General features: G+C 53.3%; 1 protein-coding gene across 3 annotated transcripts in view; it reads right to left on the bottom strand.

Annotated features, from left to right (window-relative positions):
- SCARA3 (scavenger receptor class A member 3) overlaps positions 1-20,506 on the bottom strand; it is a 35,180-nt gene that overhangs the window by 11,493 nt on the left and 3,181 nt on the right. The window contains exons 2-5 of one of the 3 annotated variants that reach the window (XM_036032051.1): positions 9,901-9,954; positions 8,515-8,634; positions 5,451-5,549; positions 3,431-4,474 (exon numbers count right to left, since the gene is read on the bottom strand). In XM_036032051.1, coding sequence (XP_035887944.1) covers positions 3,431-4,474; positions 5,451-5,549; positions 8,515-8,634; positions 9,901-9,954 — 1,317 coding nt within the window. Of the gene's footprint in view, positions 1-3,430; positions 4,475-5,450; positions 5,550-8,514; positions 8,635-9,900; positions 9,997-20,506 lie in introns of all 3 variants that reach the window. The other 2 variants (XM_028521255.2, XM_036032052.1) reach the window with 2 other exon arrangements.

Genomic DNA, 20,506 nt, shown 5'->3' on the forward strand with positions numbered 1-20,506 from the left:
AGCCCCGCAGCCCCGCTCTGGGACACCCCTGCAGGACAGTGGGGAGGGGACATCCTCCCGGGGGCAGGACTTTTGGTCGTGAACCTGACTGTTCTGTCTGCTTGGAAGGAGAAACGGTCAGACAGGCCCTTGGTTCACGTCGTTTAGTTATAATGTTGACGAGAGAGAAAAAGTCAGGTCCCGGCCAGGGCCACTGTCCGTGTGGGGTGGGCATGTTCCGCCCGGGTCTGCGTGGACTTCCTCCGGGGGCTCCGGGTTCCTCCCACAACCCGAAGGCGTGCACGGTAGGTGACTGGCGTCTCCACGTGGTCTCAGTCCATGTGGGTGTGGGGGTGTGGGTGGTCCTGCTGTGGAAGCAGGTCCTGTCCAGGGTGGGGTCCCACTCGCTCCCAGAGCCTCAGGGAGAGGCTCCGGCCATTCAAAATCCTGGACTGGACTCAGCAGGCCTGGACTGATCATTTTCTTGATTTTATTCGTATTTCTCAAATGTATGTAGAGCTCCCATTTACTTCAGCATTTAATATGAGAAATGTTTTGGGTCTTCATTTAGAAGTTTGGTGATGCTTTTGTGACCAGAAATATGCTGCGGGAGCTTAGCTCTTGTTTATATCAATTAGCTTGCAGGAAAAATGGTTTCATTATACACCATTTTGTTTCAAGTTGCCGCTTCCAGAAACCTATCGACAACATTAAGTGAGGCCCTACTGTAGGTCAGTTCCTAGTCTGTGGCCAGTGATTTGTCTGGATGGTCAGGGACTTGGAAGGAACACAACTGGAAAACTGGTTGAAATGATATCTGGGGAAGAGGTATGTGAATAGTTCTCTCTGAATGGGCAAAAACATGTGAAGATTTGTGTTCAGTGTGAATGCTCACCAAAGGGTGACCGACCTCAGCAGAGGAGGATTTCAATCATCAGGAGGGTCAGACAGCCTTATCTGAGGGTTCCAGTCCGCCTCTTCCCCCAGCCCCCGCCAGCACCCGTGGGCTCAGGAACAAAGTGGCCACGGTGACAGGGCTGGAGGTTATTCTCAGTTGTAGCAACACGGACATCCAGTCACCAAGGCTGATGTGCGGGGAGCCCGACCTGTCAGCGGACGGGACCAACAGTGGACCCCCAACATGGCACCATTCCCCAGGGGTCCCGCCAGCTGCCTGGTGGCAGGCTGATTACGCTGGACGACTTCCCTCCCGGAAGGCGGTGTGTTCTGTTCTTAGTGGAAGAGACACTTGCTGTGCACGTGGATGTGCCTTCCCTGCATGCAATGCTTCTGCCGACTGTGGCATCCACGTGTTCACAGAATGCGTTACCCGCCATCCTGGCACTGCACACAGCACGGCTACTGATCAAGAAACCCACTTCACAGCAACTGTCGTGTGACAACAGGCCCCTGATTGTGGCATTCTCTGGCGTTTCCGTGTTTCCCATCATCTCGAGGCAGCTGGCTTGGTGGACACGGAACGGCCTTTTGAAGACTCAGGTACAGTGCCTGTTAGGGGGCAGGCGCTTTCAGGGCTGTGTATGCTGAGTCGTGTCCAACCTGTGTTGCTGTTTCCCTCACAGCCAGACTCACAGGTCCAGGGGCCGGGGCGGAAAAGGGAGTGGTACCTCGTACTGCTTTCCTGAGTGACCCATGGGCAACATTCTCACTTCTTGTCCCTACAGCCTTACGCTCTGCTGGCTTGGAGACCTTGGTTCCCAAGGGAGGGCTGCTTCTGCCAGGAGACACAACAAGGGTCCCGTTGAATGGGAAGTGGAGACGGCCGCCCAGGCACCCTGGGCTCCTCAGGCTGCGGAACTGACAGGTAAAGAAGTCGCCAGGCTTCTCGGGTGACGGGGCCTGACCACCCAGGGGAGGCTGGACGGCTGCCCCACAGGAGGTGTGTGTCTGGGGTACAGGAGGTTGCTCACGACGTCTCTTAGCAGCTCCATCCCTGCTATTAAGCCGACGGGAAACTACGACCACCCAGTCCAGGCAGGACTGCTAATGGGCCTTGGAGAATGAAGGTTTGGGTCACCCTGGAATCGCGGCCAGCCGAGGGCTTGCTGAGGACAGGGGAACATGGAGCGGGTGGTGGAGGAGGGAGTTAGTTATACACACCAGCTGTGAACGTGTGACCCGTTACAGAAACGAGGGCTGTAGTTGCCAAGAGCATTTCTTCCTTATCGTGTTAATAATATAGGAATATATGTAATACATGCAATGTCTTTGTGCTTCCCTGTCTCATTCTCTTATCATGTAACATAAACTATAAGGTGTATTGAATTTATATCACAGCATTTAAATATCATTAACTTTATATCACAGTATTTAAGTTATGAGATATTAAGGCGAAGAGTAAGGTGAGAGGGGTGGGCTGGGTGGACAGAGACAGAAGGAAAAAAGAAACTGGGACAATTGTAATAGAATAAATGATTTAAAAAGGAGAAGCGTGGACATGACTGAATCACTCTACCTCCTCCCCTGAGGCGGGGTGAGTGTGATTTGGGGCATACCCATGAGAGCGGCGTCATGCACGTCAGGTGGAAAGACGGCCTCGTCACTGTCTGCATTCGGGGACTAGGCATGACTTAAGGGCGTGTGTAGGAGTGCAGGCTGAGAAGGGGTGGGCCTGTGATGATTAGCTTTAGGTGTCAACTTGACTGGGCCAAGGGGTGGCCAGATATCTCGGTCACACATTATTCTGGGTGTGTCTGTGGGGGTATTTAGGACGAGTTTAGCACTTAAGTCAATACTGAGTAAAGCAGGTTGCTCTTCCCGGTGTGAGTGGGCCTCATCCGATCATCTGAAGGTCTGAAGAGAGCGACAGGCAGACGCTCCCCCAAGAAAGAGGACTCTCTGCCCCCTCCACCCCGCCGACCCGGTGGTCTTCACGCTCACACATCACCCCTCCCTGGTTCCGCAGCGGCTTCCCGGCTCTGGAGATGGACCAGGACATCAGCCGGGCAGATTTTGGACTTGCCAGCCTCCACAATCCTATGAGTCAGTTCCTTACGCTCTCCCCCATTGGCTGTGCTTCTCTGGAGAACTCCAACTAACGGGAGGGGCGGGGGTGAGACAGGAGAAGGCAGCACCAGCATGGTGGGCGTCTGAAGGGCAGATGGATGCCAGCACCGGCAAGGGGTGGGAAGGGAGGAAACGAGGAGACAGAGTTTCCCAGAGACAAGGCCTGCCTATTCCTCTCTGTGCATCAGTTACACAAACCTGTGTGTGAAAACCTAGATACGTATGATAGGCCGAGCTAGGAATCACAACACCTTTACACAAGAGGTTTGCAAGTGCGTTAAAACCGCCAGTTGCCTAGGCATTTGCTACAGGATCGGATGAACCCACTAGGATTTTTGCCTGAAATCGGGCACTTCTGGGCCTGCCAAGAGGACCCAGGCCCTCTGGGAGCTCTGCGGCAGCCCAGCCCACATCTCGCTCTCACCTCGTACGATGGTGACGTTGCGCAGGATTTCTCCATGGTGCGTGTCCACGGCCTTCATCTCCTCCACGATCATGGACAGGTTGCGGACGTTGAAGTCCAGGCGGGCGCTGAGCAGGCTGAAGCGCTCCCGCAGCAGGTCCGTGGTGCCCAGCATGAGGGAGACGGACTTGTTCAGGTAGTAGAGCTCCTCGGCGTGGGTGTGGAAGCCGAGCGTGCAGGACAGCCGCACGTCGTCCAGGTACTTGAGCATGCTGTGCACGTGGCTGTCGGTGGCATTGATGTTGGTGAAGATGGTGCCGATCTCGATCTCGTGAGAGGCCATGCGTCCCTCCAGCGTCTCGAACCGCTCCACCGTGCGGTTCTGGGCGTAGCGAGTGTGGTACTGCAGGTCGTGCATGTTCTCCTCGTGGTCGTCCAGGAAGGTCGAGATGTTGTCCAGCTGCAGCTGCAGGCCCATGACCTGCATCATCAGGTCGTGCATGCTCTCCGAGTTCTGGCTGATGCGCTGGGACGAGGTCCCCAGGGTGGCCTGGATGTTCTTGACTGCTTCTCCGGTCTTGGCTGAGGTGGTGCGCAGGCTGCCGAAGAGCCGGGTATAGTTCTGCCAGTCCGTGACAATCTTCTGGAGGGTCAGGGTCTCCTCGTCTGTCTTCCGGCGAATCCCGTGGATCCATTCGGAAGTCTGCCCCACGGTGAAGTTCATCTGGTGCACGGCAGCTTTGACGTCATAGCACTCCTGCGTGAGGTCCTTCAGAGAGAGGTCCAGGCCGGCTGTGGTGGCCTGCCAGCCTCTCACCTGGGTCAGGAAGAGCCCCAGAGTCTGATTGACCTGGTGGACGGAGAAGGAACAATTTCCCATCTCCTGGGAGATTTGACTGCTGGTGGTGGAGAGCAGTTCATGGGTCTGAGAGGTCTGGTCCAGCTGGACCTCCTGAGCCAGAAGCATCTTCTGAATTCCCTCCAGCTCCTCCTGCAGTTTTCTGATCTCTTGCCCCAGCTGCCCGGCCTCATGGCAGAAAGAGCAGTTGTTTGGGGCTTTCGGATCTTCGGGAGAAAGAAATACCATTTTAGTTGCTGAAGGATCATGGGACAATGGTGGCTTCTTTAAATGCAATGTTTCACAGAAGAATGAATTGGCAAATGGCTTTCCGATTTTTCTTCCTTTCCTAACTCCTTCTACGGAATTGTTTCTGGAAGAGCCTTGCCATCTCTATAAAATCATTTTTATCAAATGACCTGCAATGTAGGATCTAGGATATTTTCTCCATCTCGCCACCAGATTCTTGGGAAAGCACTTCCTAACTTTTTGGAGGTTGCCAAGAACCTCCCATTTACATTTTATTTTAAAATGCCTCCAAATATTTTTACATGTTATCTGATCTGATCCTCTCATAATAACATTGTGGAGAAAACAGGGCAGGGATGTTTCTGCTGTGACCGATAAGAAACAAGGCACAGAGAACTGGCTTGGCCAGTGTCCCTGTGTGTCTGGAGACAGTGGCAGAGCAGGGCTTCCTCTTTCCATGGCCACAGACCACCTCTGACCCCTTCTGCTATGGCTCCTCCCTGCTCGCAGTCAGCACGAGAACGTCCCTTATTAGGGCAGGAGATAAAGAGTAACACAAACCACGAACACTTTACGTAGAGTGACGAGAAAAGGGCTGGCTTATCAAGCAAGAAGCTTTGGAAGGCCCTAAAAATAACTGCAGGTACCTGAGGACAGTGGGGTACATTGAACTGTCTTGGACTTCCTCCCCGCCCTGCAGGCTCTGCATGCAGGCTCTGCACCGCACACGGAACTCCAGCCCCAGGGCAGCCGCCCTCCTTCAATGGGTGGTTCTCCAGCAGAACAAGGAGCAGAGAGCCGTGGCTGTCCTTCCTCACACCTAGGTTGGGGGAGGCTGCCCTGCTCCAGGTCCTATGCCAGGGAGGGCACACAGCACGGGGGGACCCTCGCCCTACCTCAGTGACGTTATTCCCCCTCGACAGTCATCAGCACATCTGGACGCTGGACACTTACCAAGTCCCTGGAGATTTTCCTGCACAGACACAAGCTTCTTGTCATAAATGGCCTGGGCCAGGGCGATGTCTTCTGAGAGAGAGTCTACCTTCCTGAAAACTGCAGGGCAAACACAGATGAGAAACTGGGGCAGGGTGCTGGCTCAGGGAAAGGCATTTTTATCAGTCCTCCTGCAGCCAAAACCATTCCCCTGCTTCCATGGGGCTCCCCAGTGGGGGCGAGGGAAAATTCTTCTTATGACCAGTGGTCACAAGTCCCTTAAAAATACATATCTAGGTAACTGTATCTGCCTATGGACATAGATAGACAGATAAATATATCTGTTTATATATCCCCCTTAAGTATGTATATCTGTCAGATACATGTATGTGTATTATAATGTCTAACCTATAATTATATACATAAATACTCTCTTCCCTAGAACCAGGACCTGACCACACGATAGAATAGGGAAAATTAGGAAAAAATATAAAAAGAAATATTCTTAATCCTACCACTGATAACTGCCATCAAAAACTCTGTGTAGCTCTTATAATCTTACTTATTTCCACAACCATTCTATAGCTTCATAAATATATACATTTTTAGAAAACAATAACACAGACAATTGGGATGTTCTGAATATCTCATTTCTTCCATTTTGCATTATTGGTATCATGTCATGAACATTTTCTCATTGAGATTTAAATTGTTTTAAAATCATTACTTTTTTCAAAATAAGATTTTATTTATTTATTTTCAGAAAGAGAAGAAGGGAGGGAGAAAGAGAGAGAAACATTGATGTGTGAGAGAAACAACCGGTTGCCTCTTGCACGCCCCCTACTGGGGACCTGGCCTGCAACCCAGGCATGTGCCGGGACCAGGAATCGAACCAACGACCTTCGGATGGCAGGCCATCACTGAATCCACTGAGCCACACCAGCCAGGGCTAAAATCATCACTTTCATCATCTGTTAACACACTCTATATAATTGATTCAACACTTATGAAAGCCCCTTAATTTGGGGGACATTTAAGGCATCTCCCCTTCTGAGCCTACAAATAAAATCTGAGTAATTCTAGATCCTAAAAGTAATCCCTGGATAAGGTGGTTGTGTGTATGTGGCTTATCTCGTAGGATAAATTGCTACAGTCAGAATGAATACGTCAAAAGGTGTTAAGGGTTTTGAAGTCGTTGATACATGTTGCCAAGTCGCTCCTGGGAAAGTTATGCCAGTTCCCACCGCACGGGCAGCCTCGCACTCTGCTGTGGGCTCAGCGCTGGCCAGTGGGCAGAGCACATCCAGGCAGTACTAGGGTCCCTGGCTTTCTTCATCGGGTGCCTGGCTGGGCCTCGTAGTGAGAGACAGGCACAGATTGGGCGGGGGTGGACAGAGAAGGGCACGGATTGGACAGAGAGTGGACAAGATATTTCCCACAGACCCTATGAAGGTCAAGTGTTAGGGGGTGGAATTGGCCCCACCGAGGGATTTGGGTGGCTCAACTTCTAGTCCCGATTCGCCTCGTGTGTCGGTGACTTCAGGCAAGTCATTAATCTGTCTGGAGCTCAACTGGATTATCTGTAAAAAGAAAGTCTGAAGCTACTCATAAATGATTTCTAAGGTTCTCACCAGCTCCAAAATTCTATTATTCCAATTTTGTTTTTGAATCTCTGGGCTTTAACTACCATTGGATAGGTCAGACCTGCCAAGGTTTAACTAACAGCAGTGCCCCGTTGAGCGAGCCGAGGAGTTCCGAGTGTGGATGTGTGTGGAGCACCTGGGACGGGAGGACGTCCCGTCCCGGGCGGGTTCCCTCCACGTGCCCAGGCTGCGGGGAGAGGCCTGGCCACCCACAGCCCTGACCTGGAATCCTTGGGCTGGAAAATAATCTCACCTGGTCTTACTCATCTTTCTCAAATGTATGTATAGCTCACATTTAGTTCAATGTTTAATATTGTAAGTGTTTTGGGTCTTTATTTAGGAGTGTGGTGATATTTTTGTGACCAGAAATATAATATAGGGACTTATTCTTGTTTATATGAATCAGTCTGTGGTGGAGCTGGTTTCAGTATGTGCTGTTCCTCTTAAAGTCGCAGTTTCCGAGAACCTATTGATGACTTTAAGTGAGGCCTCACTGCACCTCCAGCCTGGGCTGGAGCCAGGCACTCCCCGTCAAGGGCTGGACGAGTGTGGGGTCCGCGCCTGGCATGAGCACCTCGCCGTCTCACTCTAGTCCCACTCGTGTCTCCAGCGTCCAGTCCATTCGGGCAAACGCACTTACTGCCTCCCTCAGCGGAGAAGTCTGGAGTTTTAACATCAGGAGCTGCGATTGGCATGGGCTTGCAGTAAGACGCCATCAGACTTGTGTTCATCAGTTTACCAGAAACTGTAGCATCCAGAAGGCCGAGGTTCCTGAAATCCAGCTGCACGCCCTCACCTGCCTCAGCCGCCACTCACATAAATCACAGTGCGTAACGGAAGCCCCAAACGTCAGATCCCTGGGCTTCGCCTGTGGGACTTGGAGCCAGTAACTGGTGCAGGAATCTGCACTTCGGCACCTGCGGACTTGACAGAACGCAGGCAGCCATCCAACCTCACCCTGAGACAGTCACTGAGACCACAGAAGGGGCTTAGAAACTGCCCGATCCAGCGACCTCAGCTCTGGGTAGACAACAGAATCATCTGGAAAGCTTAAAGATATGAATTAATTCCATCATCCAGGGCAGGGCCTAAGCATCAATATTTTTTAAAGCTCCCAGGTGATTCTAACACAGAGCTAAAACTGGGGACCACTGATATAGTCCTAGCCTCTTGTTTTACCAATGGGGAAACGGAGTTCCTGGGAGGGGAGGGGCCTCACTCCCGGCCACACAGCCAATCACCGACCAGAAGTTAGGAGCCAGGCTTTGCAGTTTAAACCAGGCATTGAGGCTCCCCGGCTCTGGCCCTGCCGCAGAGATCGGTGTGTGCCTACGTGGGGGAGCCTTGGTGCTGGAGACCTGATCAGAAACCCCCTGTGTGCAGGAGGGCATGGGGTGGGAGGAGCCCTGGGCTAGCCAGAGGCTGCCGGGGTCTGCACTCACCCAGAGAGGCCAGCACGACCACGGCCACCAAGAGCAGGGCCAGGAAGAGGTACAGAATCCGCACCGACGTGTGCAAAGACAGGTTTTTCTGGCAGCGGCTGCAGCGGGGCCCCAGCTGGCCTGTGGGGGGACAGAAGGAGGACAGCGTCTGAGGCCAGTGGCTGAGGCTGCAGTTGGAAGGCCAGTTGCATGTTCCTGCTCTGGCCCGTCTCATTGCATTTCACGTTCTAGAGCCTCATTCTTTGCCCCCCTCTCACCGCCTTTCCTCTAGGCCCTAGAGCTTTTGGGAATGGGAGAAGCCAGAGTCAGGGTCTTCCAAGAACACCCATCACTACCTTACTCTATGGCGTCATCATTCGGCCTGGACTGGGGGCAAACACGTCTTCCCGACACACTGGCCTTACAACCACCCACCATGTGGGCAGCCAGTACACGCCTCACCCCTGCGTGATCAACCCGTCCCGCTTTGCTTGGGTTCCTGGTTTCAGCGCTGAGTGTCTCGTGTCACGGGCACTCCTCGATGCAGAGCAACCAGGATAGTTTGCCAAGACCGAAAGTCACACACCCGGGGCAACCCCTTCAGTCCCAAGCAAACCAGAAGGTTGGTCACCAGTCCCCAAACTTCTCAGGTAACCAACAACCCTTACGGAAACCAAAGGAACTGCTCTAGTCCCCCAGGTGGTGCCTGGTGCGGAGGAAGGAGAGCCAGGTATTCCTGGCGACTCTGGCGGGTGGCCGATGCCCAGTGGGAAGGCAGTAGTGTTCCCAGCTGTGGAATCTCTAGGTTTGTTCAATTTCAGCGGCACGCTAGGCGTACCAGGAATGTCTAAAAATCCCGATGCCCCGTCACACTCCAGACCGAAGGACATCAGCGTTTCTGAGGGCTGGCCTCAGGCATCCCGGGTGATGACGATGTACAACAGCCAAGGCTGGGAACAGCTGCTCCGATCTGTGCTGAAACCCATCAGGAAACCCTGCTCCGAGTGACAGCTCAGGTGAGCCAGCTGCCAGGCTGGATCCTGCGGGCCTCAGAAGGACAGGCTACTTGGCCGGCATGGGATACAGTGGCAGGGGTGGGTCTGGGCCAGCTGAAGGACAGGCCCCGCGGGGCTTGGCCGAGGTCCCTGACAGGTCTCACAAGGATCCCTGGAGACAGATAGCACTTGTGTCAAACTCTGATTTCGCCTGTACTGCATAACCCAGGCCCATGCCACTCTGACTTTTTACCCCCACCCCAGGAAGCAGAGGGCAAAAGGACAGCCAGGATTTTGAAGCCGTGTAGAGAGGCAAGTGACCAGCCCAAGGATGGGAGCACGGAGGGACTCAGAGCACAGAGGGACCCTGAGCACAGAGAAGAGATCAGACGGCAGCCCGCAGAGCCCTTACCCTCCTGCGTGCACGGGAAGGATGGCATTTCCTCATCACCAGCCAGCTCCTCTTCTGAAACACACAACGCATCTCCGTCGCCACCAGCCGACCTCACTGTGAGGGAGCCAAGCACCGTCAGATGCCAGGCCGGGACCCTGAGCCACACCCACCCCTCTGCAGCCACCCCACTCATTAACGGTCCCCACACTCTGTGCCCACCCCCTCCCACCCCTGGGTCCAAGGCAGGCCACTTGAGCTCCAGGTGACCTGACAGGAAGCAGAGAAAACAGGAACAGGGGGAAGAGTCAAAGCAGCCGAGGAACTGGGATGTGCCAACACATCGGGTAAAAGGATGCCATGACCTCCCACACACTGGAGAAGACACACAGGCCAGTTCGATTGCCTGCTCCACGCGCGCCTTGCTCAGCCGCCTCTGGGACTGAGAAGAAATAAGAGCCAGTCGCCCGATCCAGCTCAGTGTCCTTCCGCTCCTGGCACACGGGGGCTGAAGCAGGCACGTCTTCCCCTAGCCTCTTGCCCTTGCTCCCCTTTTCTCAAGGAGCAGACTGGCTGGGCTGAGACTCAAAATCTTCCATCACAGGTAGGGGTGCTGACCAGTCAGTGGGAAGGCTGACCAATCAGGGGAGAGTGCGGCACCCCCCAAACCCAGGCTGTCTTAGGGTGATGCACTATGGCAGGGCCTGGGGCAGGGGCTTTATGTTGGGGTCTTCGGTCCCACTGCCCCCCGTGCCACTCTAATTATTGTATTAGTTATTTGTATTACAACTGTTAACCCACTGTTGTCTGTCCCTGCGCATGTACTCTGAGAAATCGGCCTTCTGGGGCCCGTGCTGCATCCTCGGCAGCTATCCCACCCCTCGTCACTCTGCTGGCTGTGCACAGGGTACGTTTGCCCGGGAGGTTACAGGATCACCATGCCTTCCCCATAAACTGGGGCCTCAGGCGGGCCCACTAGGGTTCCTAGGCGCCTCTGACTCTGCCTGCCCCGCACCGCAGGCCCTCGCGCCCCAGCTGATCTCAGCTGGAACGACGACGAAGCTGCATCCGCCAGTGGACCCACTGCCAACTCAGGCCTCCGCAGGGAGATGTTCCTTCCACTGGTTGGAACAGAAACGCCTCCTAGGCCTTCCTGCCGAGTGCCTCATCTCTCCCCACCCCGATGGTGCGCTCTGCCCTCCCTCGTGACCAGGCCTCCTCCCAGCGCTGGCTCCAGCGCTCATTTCATCGCTTCCCTGTTTATAACCTTCGCAGGGAATCTGGGAAGACTTAAATCAAGTGCAGCTGACACCCACCTTCAGCAAACACCCCGTTGAAAAGCACACAGCCTTGTCGTAACCTTGCTCTCCCTCCAAGAGTCCCCTGCACTGGCACTCATTAGCAAGTGGGAAGTAATAAAAGACCCTGCTCTGGTGCTCTGCGGAGCAGCCCGAGGGAAGGGAAATGACAGCGGCCAGTGTGGGTCTCAGCTCTCTCCAGGCGAGAGGCTCACAAGCATTTGGCCCTGTTTCCTTTGCTGACATCTCAGCTCCATAACTCACAGCCCTCCCTAGTCCCCAAGGAGCTCTCTTCTCTTTCTAATCCTTCGGATTTCCTGTTCTCCAGGGCTGAGCCTCGAACCGTGGGGACCCCTCACTTGCCTATGTCTGGAAAACTGCAGCAACTCCCCACTTTCGCCTTGTTCATTTTAGTGAGAACACGGTCCAAAGCATTTGTGAGGCTTTTCTAAGCCAAGCCCTTTGCGAGCACGGGCTCATTACGTTCACATCACTCCAGGACTGTTCCGGTCAGAGGATGGAGGGAGAGACAAACGCAGAGAACTGGAAGAGCTTGGCTTGGGGACACAGAGTCCACGATTGATTAGAAGATGATTGATTAGACAGGAACCTGTGCACTCCCCTTGCCCTGGGCCAAGCAGGCTTGACAGAGAGATAGGAAAAGGATGTTCGTCCCGCCCTGCACCTCCACGCCTGCCCCTCCCCACGCCGGCTGGGGTGATCCGGCTTCGTGCCGGCCGTCCCGGCTTTCTGAAGTGTTTGCAGAGGTAGGGAGTGTGCACAAAAAGGGGGCCACACACTCAACCTGACGAGCTCAGGGGAGGCCTGCATGGCGGCCTTACAAACTCAGAGACCGGAAGTACCCACATGGGATGGTCTGAACACGAAAGCTCCTAACTAAAAGCAGGTCATGGCAGGCAGTCACGTCCCAGGCCCGTAGCTTCCTTGACAGAGGTCAGTCTTTACTGTAAGTGAGCCCATCTGTGGTCTAAGATAATATCCGCTTGGCAAGTCAGAGTAACCCCCCTTTACCGGACCCCTCAAAGCACAGCCAGCACCGGAGCAGGGACCACAGAACCCCTCATTGTTACCGTGCTCCCCAAATACCACCTCTAAGCGCTGTAAATGTTAACTGCCCTGTGCCCACCAATGCAAAAGACGGATGTGTCTCTCTATCCAATCGCAGAGGATGCTCTGCTTTCTCCCACCTCCCTAACCTATCACCGCTGGGTTTCATGCAGCCCTCCTTGTGTCTCCTCCTGTGACTCTCGTGTATAAAATAAGCTGTAAAACTGACACTCCCTGGAGCATTTTCTCAATCCATGGAGATTTTGTTTCCCAGCAATTGTTGTCAGTTTGGCTCAAATAAACTCATACAAATCTCTACAGGTTTGGATGTTTCTTATGTCAACGGGAGTAGGAAGGGAACGTGTCAGTCACAGAACCTGCCTGCCATGTTACAAGGGCTCAGAGAGGTGAAGGGACCTGTCGCTAGCGACCGGTTTGTGAGTGAATGCCCAGGAACCTGACGCAAGATGAGAAGAACACACACGTAGAACTGCGTGCACCGAACCCAGACGGGCCTCGGAGCTGGGCCGGGTCCTCCCAACCGGGCCTGGCCTCTGTGCACGTCGTCCGGGCCCCCAGCAGTTCGTCATCTGCTGGAGGTCAGGTCATCTTCCCACCACGAGGGGCTGACCACAGAGCAGGCATTTAAAATAGATGGGTTTACTGACCCTTTGCCTCCCTGGTTGATGGTTAACTTCTGCTGTTTCAATGAAGGGTACACCTTTGCTCAAAAATAAAGGTTAACGACTTAAAATGCAGTTTAAATAGGGCTCATCCTTAGAGTTCCCCACGGCTGGGGTGTGTTGGGGAGCGCTGGTACACTGAGGAGGCAAAGGCTTCAAACAGCAGAGACTGAAAATGAACACACGGAAGCCTGATGCCTGAACTGAACAGGAATGAACTGCGGGGAGGGTGCAGCCAAATCCAGGATCTGCCTCTCCCTTTCTCAGAACTGGAACAAGGGATATAATAAATTCCTCCCCCAAAGCTAAAAGGCTCCTCTTGTGGGTTTTTGTGGCCGGGGGGGGCGGGGGGGCACTTCCATTAGTGTCCCAGTTAATTACCTTAGAATACCCCTGGCATTTTTATGGCCCTCTGAAATAAGGCCCTGGTCCTTCCCGGAGTCACACATACATTATCTGTGGGAAACTAAGGACTTCTGACTTGCTGACATGGAGGAGCACCTGAGTATCACACACTGTGGGCGGCCAGGTGTCTGGAACAATTAGGGAAGTCGCTACTCAGTAGGCCACGGTGTCTGCAGACAGGCTAAGTTTCCAGCAGCCTCTGTGGCCCTCTGTCTCTCTCTTTTCTTCCTTTTTTTTTTTTTTTTTTTTTTTTTTTTTTGCATTTTGCTAAATCCCAGATAAAGGCTACTGTGGCCGGAAGAGGTGAGCTCGGGGAAGGACGCTGGAGGAGACGTGGCAATGCCTGGGCTTGGGTCAAGCCCCTGTCTCGGGAGAAGGTGAGGACAAGCTGGGGACAGCACGCTGCTCTGAGCAGCAAACACTAAGACTCTGTGGGCCACCTCCTGCCTCCGCTGTCCCAGAGGCCCCGAGAGATGGACACTGTCATGAAGGGGCATCCCGATCCCTGTTCTAGAGAGGCCAGGCCCACGAATTACCCCCCAAAGACACAGCCAGGTCCCACTCTTCGTGCAGCAATCTCTACCCAATTACAGGCAGTATCTTAAAAAAAAAATCAAATAGCCTTCAAAGCAGTGTTGTAAGCTCAGACTCGTAAAGCAGTGGCAACCACTGGAGATCTGAAAGAGCCTCTGTTCCTCTCCCACCTAAGGTCATAACATCCAACGAAAGCACCAGGACGGCCACGAGAGGAACTCCTTTCTTTTTTTAAGCCTCAGCTCCCACAGAGCCACGTGGAAGGTTTGATTGAAGGTGCGTTGTTGGCACATGGGGAGGCGGGGCTGCTGACGCGGTGGGGTTGCGCCCGGTTCCCGGCCCCTTCTGGAGGCGGACGAGAGCCCGGACCTGTTAACCTACTGCTCACTCAACTGCGGTCGCCGGCTCCAGCTTGCTTTTGGCTGACCAAAAATGTGGAGTTAATTCACTCCTTAGCCTTTCTGCAATCTTCCATTGGAGTCAGCAAGGGGGAGAGATTCGAGGAACTGAATAAAAGGTCTTTCTTTGGGAACTTCAAGGAACATATTTTGATGATTATCTCCTACTACGGAGTTCACGGAGTGGGTTTTTCAAAACAGCCAATTGGGTCAGTAAAAATAAAGATTTGAGAGTCTTCTCAGGAGCCAATGCTATATTTAAAATTGCAGAACAGCAATAGTCGAAGCTTGGAGAACGCTGTAATTAAGGTTGCAAAACTGTTTTCATTAGAACCCCCCTGCTATTACCCCCTCCCCAGAGGCTTCCTCTGTGGATGCGCCCATATTCGGGCAGGAGCCCGCCGGCCTGTCTAGGCTCCAGTGAATCTGGTCCTTCCCTTTCAGACTTTCCTGCTCAACAAATTGTCGTGATCGGCTGTCCTGGAGCCCTCGCCTCCTCCCTGCTCCTTCGTTCCTAAAACCCACACTGGATGCTCCGGGACGGGCATTTCCTTCCCCCTGCCACCTCTGTCTGAATCCCAGCCAGCCGCAGCCCCACACCACCTACTGCCTCCCACTCTGCTCCTGGCAACCACAAAGCTTGTGGGCAGATTCCCCCTTCACCCCAAGCCCTCTTTATCCCGCATGACTTTCCTCCCCTTCCTTGCCCCGAGTGTTTCTCCCCAGGGCCCTTGCGGGGTTTGGGTGGCACAAGGCCTCACTGGACAGGATCTCCCCACAGCTCCTCGCACGCTGGGCATCCCAGCCCACCGACTCTGAGTAGGATCCCTGGTCCTTGTGGTAACTCCCAGTGGCCACCCCATCTCCAAATACCCCTTCAGGGGGTGGTATGGCCTCTAGTTGAGAAGAGAACCCAGGGTATTCATTCAGTACAACAGACTCCAGCCCTCCCCCATCACATGTGCGCTGGTCTCCGCTGCATAGAGAGCAACTTCTCCCCTGAACCCCACAAATCCAGGGGGGATGGCAGGGGTAGAGGGGTCTCGATGTCTATCGGCAGCTCTCGGCCTTCAAACCCTGCTTGAGGCCCATGCTGTCTCCTGCATGGGAAGCTCCCTTCCCATCTCCAAGTTTCACGTGCAGACACAGTGGGAACACCATCTACTTTACAGAGCTGCTAGAAATTCAATGGGGCGACATGTGAGAAGTTCCTGGCACATAGTAAACACCTGATAAATGGTAGTAACAGTCATTTTTACAGGACTGTTCTTCTGCCCCACTGGAACTGCAGCTGTCATTTGCCCCCTCCCCCATGTCTGTCACTTTTAGGACCAATTTCCAACTTTCAACAAACCCATTTTCTAAAATATGTCCTACACACCCTGGCTGATGTGGCCAGGTGAATGAGTGCCAGCCTGAGAACCAAAAGGTCGCCAGTTCGATTCCCAGTCAGGGCACATGCCTGGGTTGCCAGTCAGATCCCCAGTTGGGCATGTGAGAGGCAATGGCACACCAATGTTTCTCTCCCCTTCTTCCTCCTTCCCTTCCCCCTTCTCAATAAACCAATAAACAAACAAACAAATATGACCTATAGAATGCTAATATTCTTTGAAAAAAAAGTTCTCTGATCAAGTTAGTCTGGAAAATGCTGCATACTTTCACCATCTTAGAAACTCATAGTAAAACGCTAAAACATTTTTAGTCCTTCAAAAAAATAAGCCTATTGCAATCTGCGTGTAATTTGATATTTCTCAAATTTACCTGACCAAAGAACTTGCTGCCACTCTCAGAGAAAAGTGACCTATAGGGTGTGGGGGGGGGGGGCGGGCAGTGGGAGGGGTAAATGCAGACAACTGTACCTGAACAACAATAAAATAATTTTTAAAAAACTGACCTATAAAACCCCATGGAAATGGTACCCAAAGGCACACCTGCTTCAGGGAACCCTGTGCTGGGCCAGTCCTTACCTAGACTGGGTGATTCCTTCATCCTGTCTCTGGCCATCAACCATCATGGCGACATCATTATGTTTAAAGCCCATGGGCCCTCCGGACCTCAGGGCCCCATGACCTGGAATCTGTAGGTCTCATCTCCCTGGTGGTCATAGCTCAGCCTGACCACCCACTGTGGTCTACCTGCATGGTCTCAGCTCCTTTCCTCCCCCTCTCCTGCTGTTCTGCCAACCCTGCTGCACTAAGCCTTTACACTCTGTCCTCTGCCCCGGCTATCCTCGGAGACCCCAGGATCCACTCCACCCCCTGGAGCCTTGAGCTTCCTCTCCTGCGCTTGTGCCCCACCTTCCTCGGCCTGTTTTCGCTGCTCTGCCCTGGGACAACCCAGCTGGGCAAAAGCACGTCAGTGAGTGGTACAGGGCTGGCCCCAGGCAAGTCCTACCATCAGGGTCCTCCCTCCATATCCCTCCTGTTCTCCAAAGATGCACTCACTTCCTCCCTCTCTGGAAAGACCAAAACCATTAGGTTTAAGGTCTTCACCGTTCCCTGACTCCTCCAGCTGTGTCACTGCAAACCCAGTGTAGGCACAGGCGTGTGGAAACGGGCCCTCTTGTGCACCGGGAGCACAGAGTGGCACGCATCTCCATGCTTCACGTGAGCCTGCCTTTGGATGCAGCGACCCGCCTTCTACCGATCTTTCCCCTGCAGGGAACACGAATTCACTAGGCTGAGGTGGAGGTGTGCAGACTGTCACTGGAGGCTATGATGAACCTGAGGGAAAGTGTAAATAGCCCAAATGCCCATCAATAAGGGGTTGGTTAAATAAATCATTGTGAAGTTGTACCATGGAATAGCATGCAACCATGGACAAAATAATGCGGCTCTGTACTTATTGCCCAGGAAAGATGTCTGTGTTCTATCACTGAATTTTAAAACACATGTGACAGTGTAATCTTACATACGTAAAAAGTCTGTGTGCAGGTACATGAGGAAATATTTCTGGGAGAAAGCTCATCCAGATCTTGTTGATTATCTCTGAGGGCTAAGAGTCCATGTGAGGGCTGTTATATTTTCCCTTTTCTGAATTTTTCAAAAGTTTCCATAATGAGTGTATATCATAAAAAGATTAAATGGGCCCCAGCTGGTGTGGCTCCGTTGGCTGGGGCATCTTCCCGTAACTGAAAAGTTGTGGGTTCAATTCCAGATCAGGACACATAACTAGGCTGCAGGTTTATCCCCGGTCCGGGTGCCTATCCCCGGTCCTGGCACGTACCAGAGACAACCAATCAATGCTTCTCATTCACATTGATATTTCTCTCTCTCCTTTCCTCTCTCTCTAAAAAGCAATGAAAAAAAAAAAAAAAAAAAAACGTCCTCAGGTGAGGATTAAAAAAAACGGATTACATGCAACTAGTAATGCAAAAAGTCTGTGTCCGTATTCTTCCCTGGGGACCCTAGAGACAGCCTCGCTTCTTTCCATGGCAAAGTCGCCCGCCCCTGCCTTCTCTGCCACCGCGTCCCCGGCCCTCCTCTCTTCTCTTCCCCTCTGCCTTCCAGTGAGCACCTAGGAAGACCCTTATGCCTGGCCCTGCTCCTTACTGTAAGGATTCGGTTCCCTTTTTCTGAAGCTTGTCGACCCCAGGCCTCCCCGCCCCTCTGCATCAGCGCTAGCCATGCCCCTCCTGCCCCTGCGGCCTGGCCCCCTCTGGACCCAGGAAGCCTGCGCTGGCCCTGCTGACTGACGGCCAGCTTCACTGACGCTGTTGACTCTGTTGACTTCTCCCTCAGAGCGTTCCCCTCCCGATTTCCAATGATGACAGTACCATCACACGTCTCTGCACGAGCTCTGGCCACTCCCTCTGGTTCCCTCACAAGTTCATTTCCTTCCTCTCATTCTCCAAAAGGAGAGATTCCCCAGCGTCTCCAGGGAGAAGCAGCAACCAATCTATCTCCTGACAAACCCTTCCAAATCCTCCCCAGTGTCAACAGCACACATTTGGAAGTCCTTAGCATGGCACTCAAGGCCTCCTGGTCTGGTGACTCCCTGTGTCTCTCAGCCAGTTCTCAACTCTGGACAAATCTCTACCCGCCACTCCTAAACACATCTGCCCAATGACATGACGCCCAGCTTTCCCCAGCACGGTTACCTGCTTCTTCTTACGGTCCTGCGAGTGACCCCATCCAAATCCTGCCCACCCTCAACCCCTCCCTAAAGTCTTCCTGAGCCGCCCCAACTTGAACCGTTCTCTTTATCTCAGGTAATTCCTATCGGACCTACCAGAGACACCCCCACTTGTTCTTTTGCGTCTTCTCCCTGGATCATCAGTTTTCTCAAGGGTCTCTGCCTGCAGGCAGGAACCACCCTGGTTTGCCTTTAAATTTGCATGCCTCCTCCCTAAAGCAGGTGCTCAACACATGCTTGCTGACTGAAAGGCGTGGGACAACATCCCAGAATAACCAACATTCTGGTTGGGGTCAGGCGGATATACAGGCGTCTCCCCTGAGCCTTGCAGGAGGTGTCTGCAGCTCTACGCTGGGGGATGTTTGGGACTCTGGCGGAAAGATGAGTCTGGAGCTCAGAGAGGCATCATCAACCTATTCCTGAGACACATCTACGACCCCGGGAGAGACCGTTCAAAGAACGGGTGTCCAGGAAGGAGCAAGGAGCGCACAGCTGAAACCACAGACTCATCCAGAAGAGGAGCAGCAGAGAAGAGACGGGGAAAGAACCAATACCACCCGAACGGCCTCCTGGGAGTTCTCTTATGACACCACTGTTAGTCTTTTTTGAATAATTTGGGCACACACCTTAAGCGTCCTAGCAAAGGGTAAGCTCCTTGTGAGAACGAGCAGTGTCTGAGCTCTTCTTTGCATCTTTCTCGAACATTAGGCACACATGGGCATACAAGCCCTGGCACTTAGCAGTTGCTCAATAAATGCTTGTTAAACAGAAGCATGAATCTTCACTGAAAACCTACATTAGATGCGGGGATACCATGGTGTGACACTTGCCTTTAAGGATTCCAGTGGGTGGGGGATGCAGGTGTACCCACCGAGTGAATGTAGTGGGCACCTCCCACGTGCCAGGCACTGTGCGGGAGGGAGTCCGGACAGGGGCAGACAGGGACCCCATGTTCATGAACTCACATTCTCATACTTCCCTGTGGGCACTACAGTTCTGTTCTGGGAGGAAAATGTGTGTGTGTGTGTGTGTGTGCCCCATCGAAGGCAAAACAATAGAGTAGGATGTTAACATTGGAAAGAACCTCAAAGACCATCCCCCCCACTTGCAGATGAGGAGACTGAGGCTCAGGGAGGACCAGTGGCTTCCTCATCGTCACATAGTTACAAAGCTGGTCTGGGACAGGGCTAGGCCTAACCTAGGGCTTTGGTGCTCACAATACACACACACACTTGCTAAATTCAACGCGATGAGCATGGGCAGTGTATATATGGCTGGCACCGCGTGTCATGCTGCTGTACTTGCTGATTCTGGCACCCAGCACAGCTGCCTGCCCTTCGTGAAAACTGCCACACTATCCACGAACATCTACTGAGAAGCAGAATTCTTTTTCCTCTCTCTGAAATTAGCTATGGGATGTGAATCTTCCATTATTCAAGGTACCCCAGCTGGATGGCGAGGTGGCTGGTGTGTGTGTGAGAGAGTTTGGAGCTGATCCCCAACATCTAAGCCCCTCCCCACTCCCCTGACATGGACCATTTAACAGGTCTTTGCACCTGTGCCACATCTGCTCCTTTTCCTCTGGTCTCAGCCTCCTTCTAGTGCCCTGGGGCCTGGGGATGGAGGTCAGGCTTCCAAAGAGGACCAGTCTGCCAGCTCATTAGTGGATATGATCCCCCCCTCACTGAGCTATGGAAGGTGGGTCTTCCTGGAACCACACTGCTATGTTCCGCAGCCCCCTCCTGCCCCTGCCTGCCCTTTGCCCACAGGCAGTGGACACTGCTCTCTAATGGGGGTGGTATTCCTCCCCTGCTTGGAGAATGGTGGGGTGTGTCTCTGCCCTGTCCTCCGTGGCAGCTGAGGACAAGTGTCCCAGGGGTGTAGAGTGGCCCATGCAACAGGCCTGCTTCCAAACAGTTTTCCACCAAGTCACTTCCGCTCCCAGTGCATCAAAGCGGGATGGCCTCAGGGACACCCAGGAGGCAGAACCCAGAGAGGGAAACACTGCAAATGCAGGGCCGGGCTGCTTCTGGGGCGGGGGGCTCCCACAGCTGGGAGGGCTCCCATGGCAGGACCCTCTCATCAGAGCTGTGGAAACAATTCCACA

Source organism: Phyllostomus discolor, chromosome 8 (genome assembly GCF_004126475.2).
Source record: "Phyllostomus discolor isolate MPI-MPIP mPhyDis1 chromosome 8, mPhyDis1.pri.v3, whole genome shotgun sequence".
Lineage (NCBI taxonomy): Eukaryota > Metazoa > Chordata > Mammalia > Chiroptera > Phyllostomidae > Phyllostomus > Phyllostomus discolor.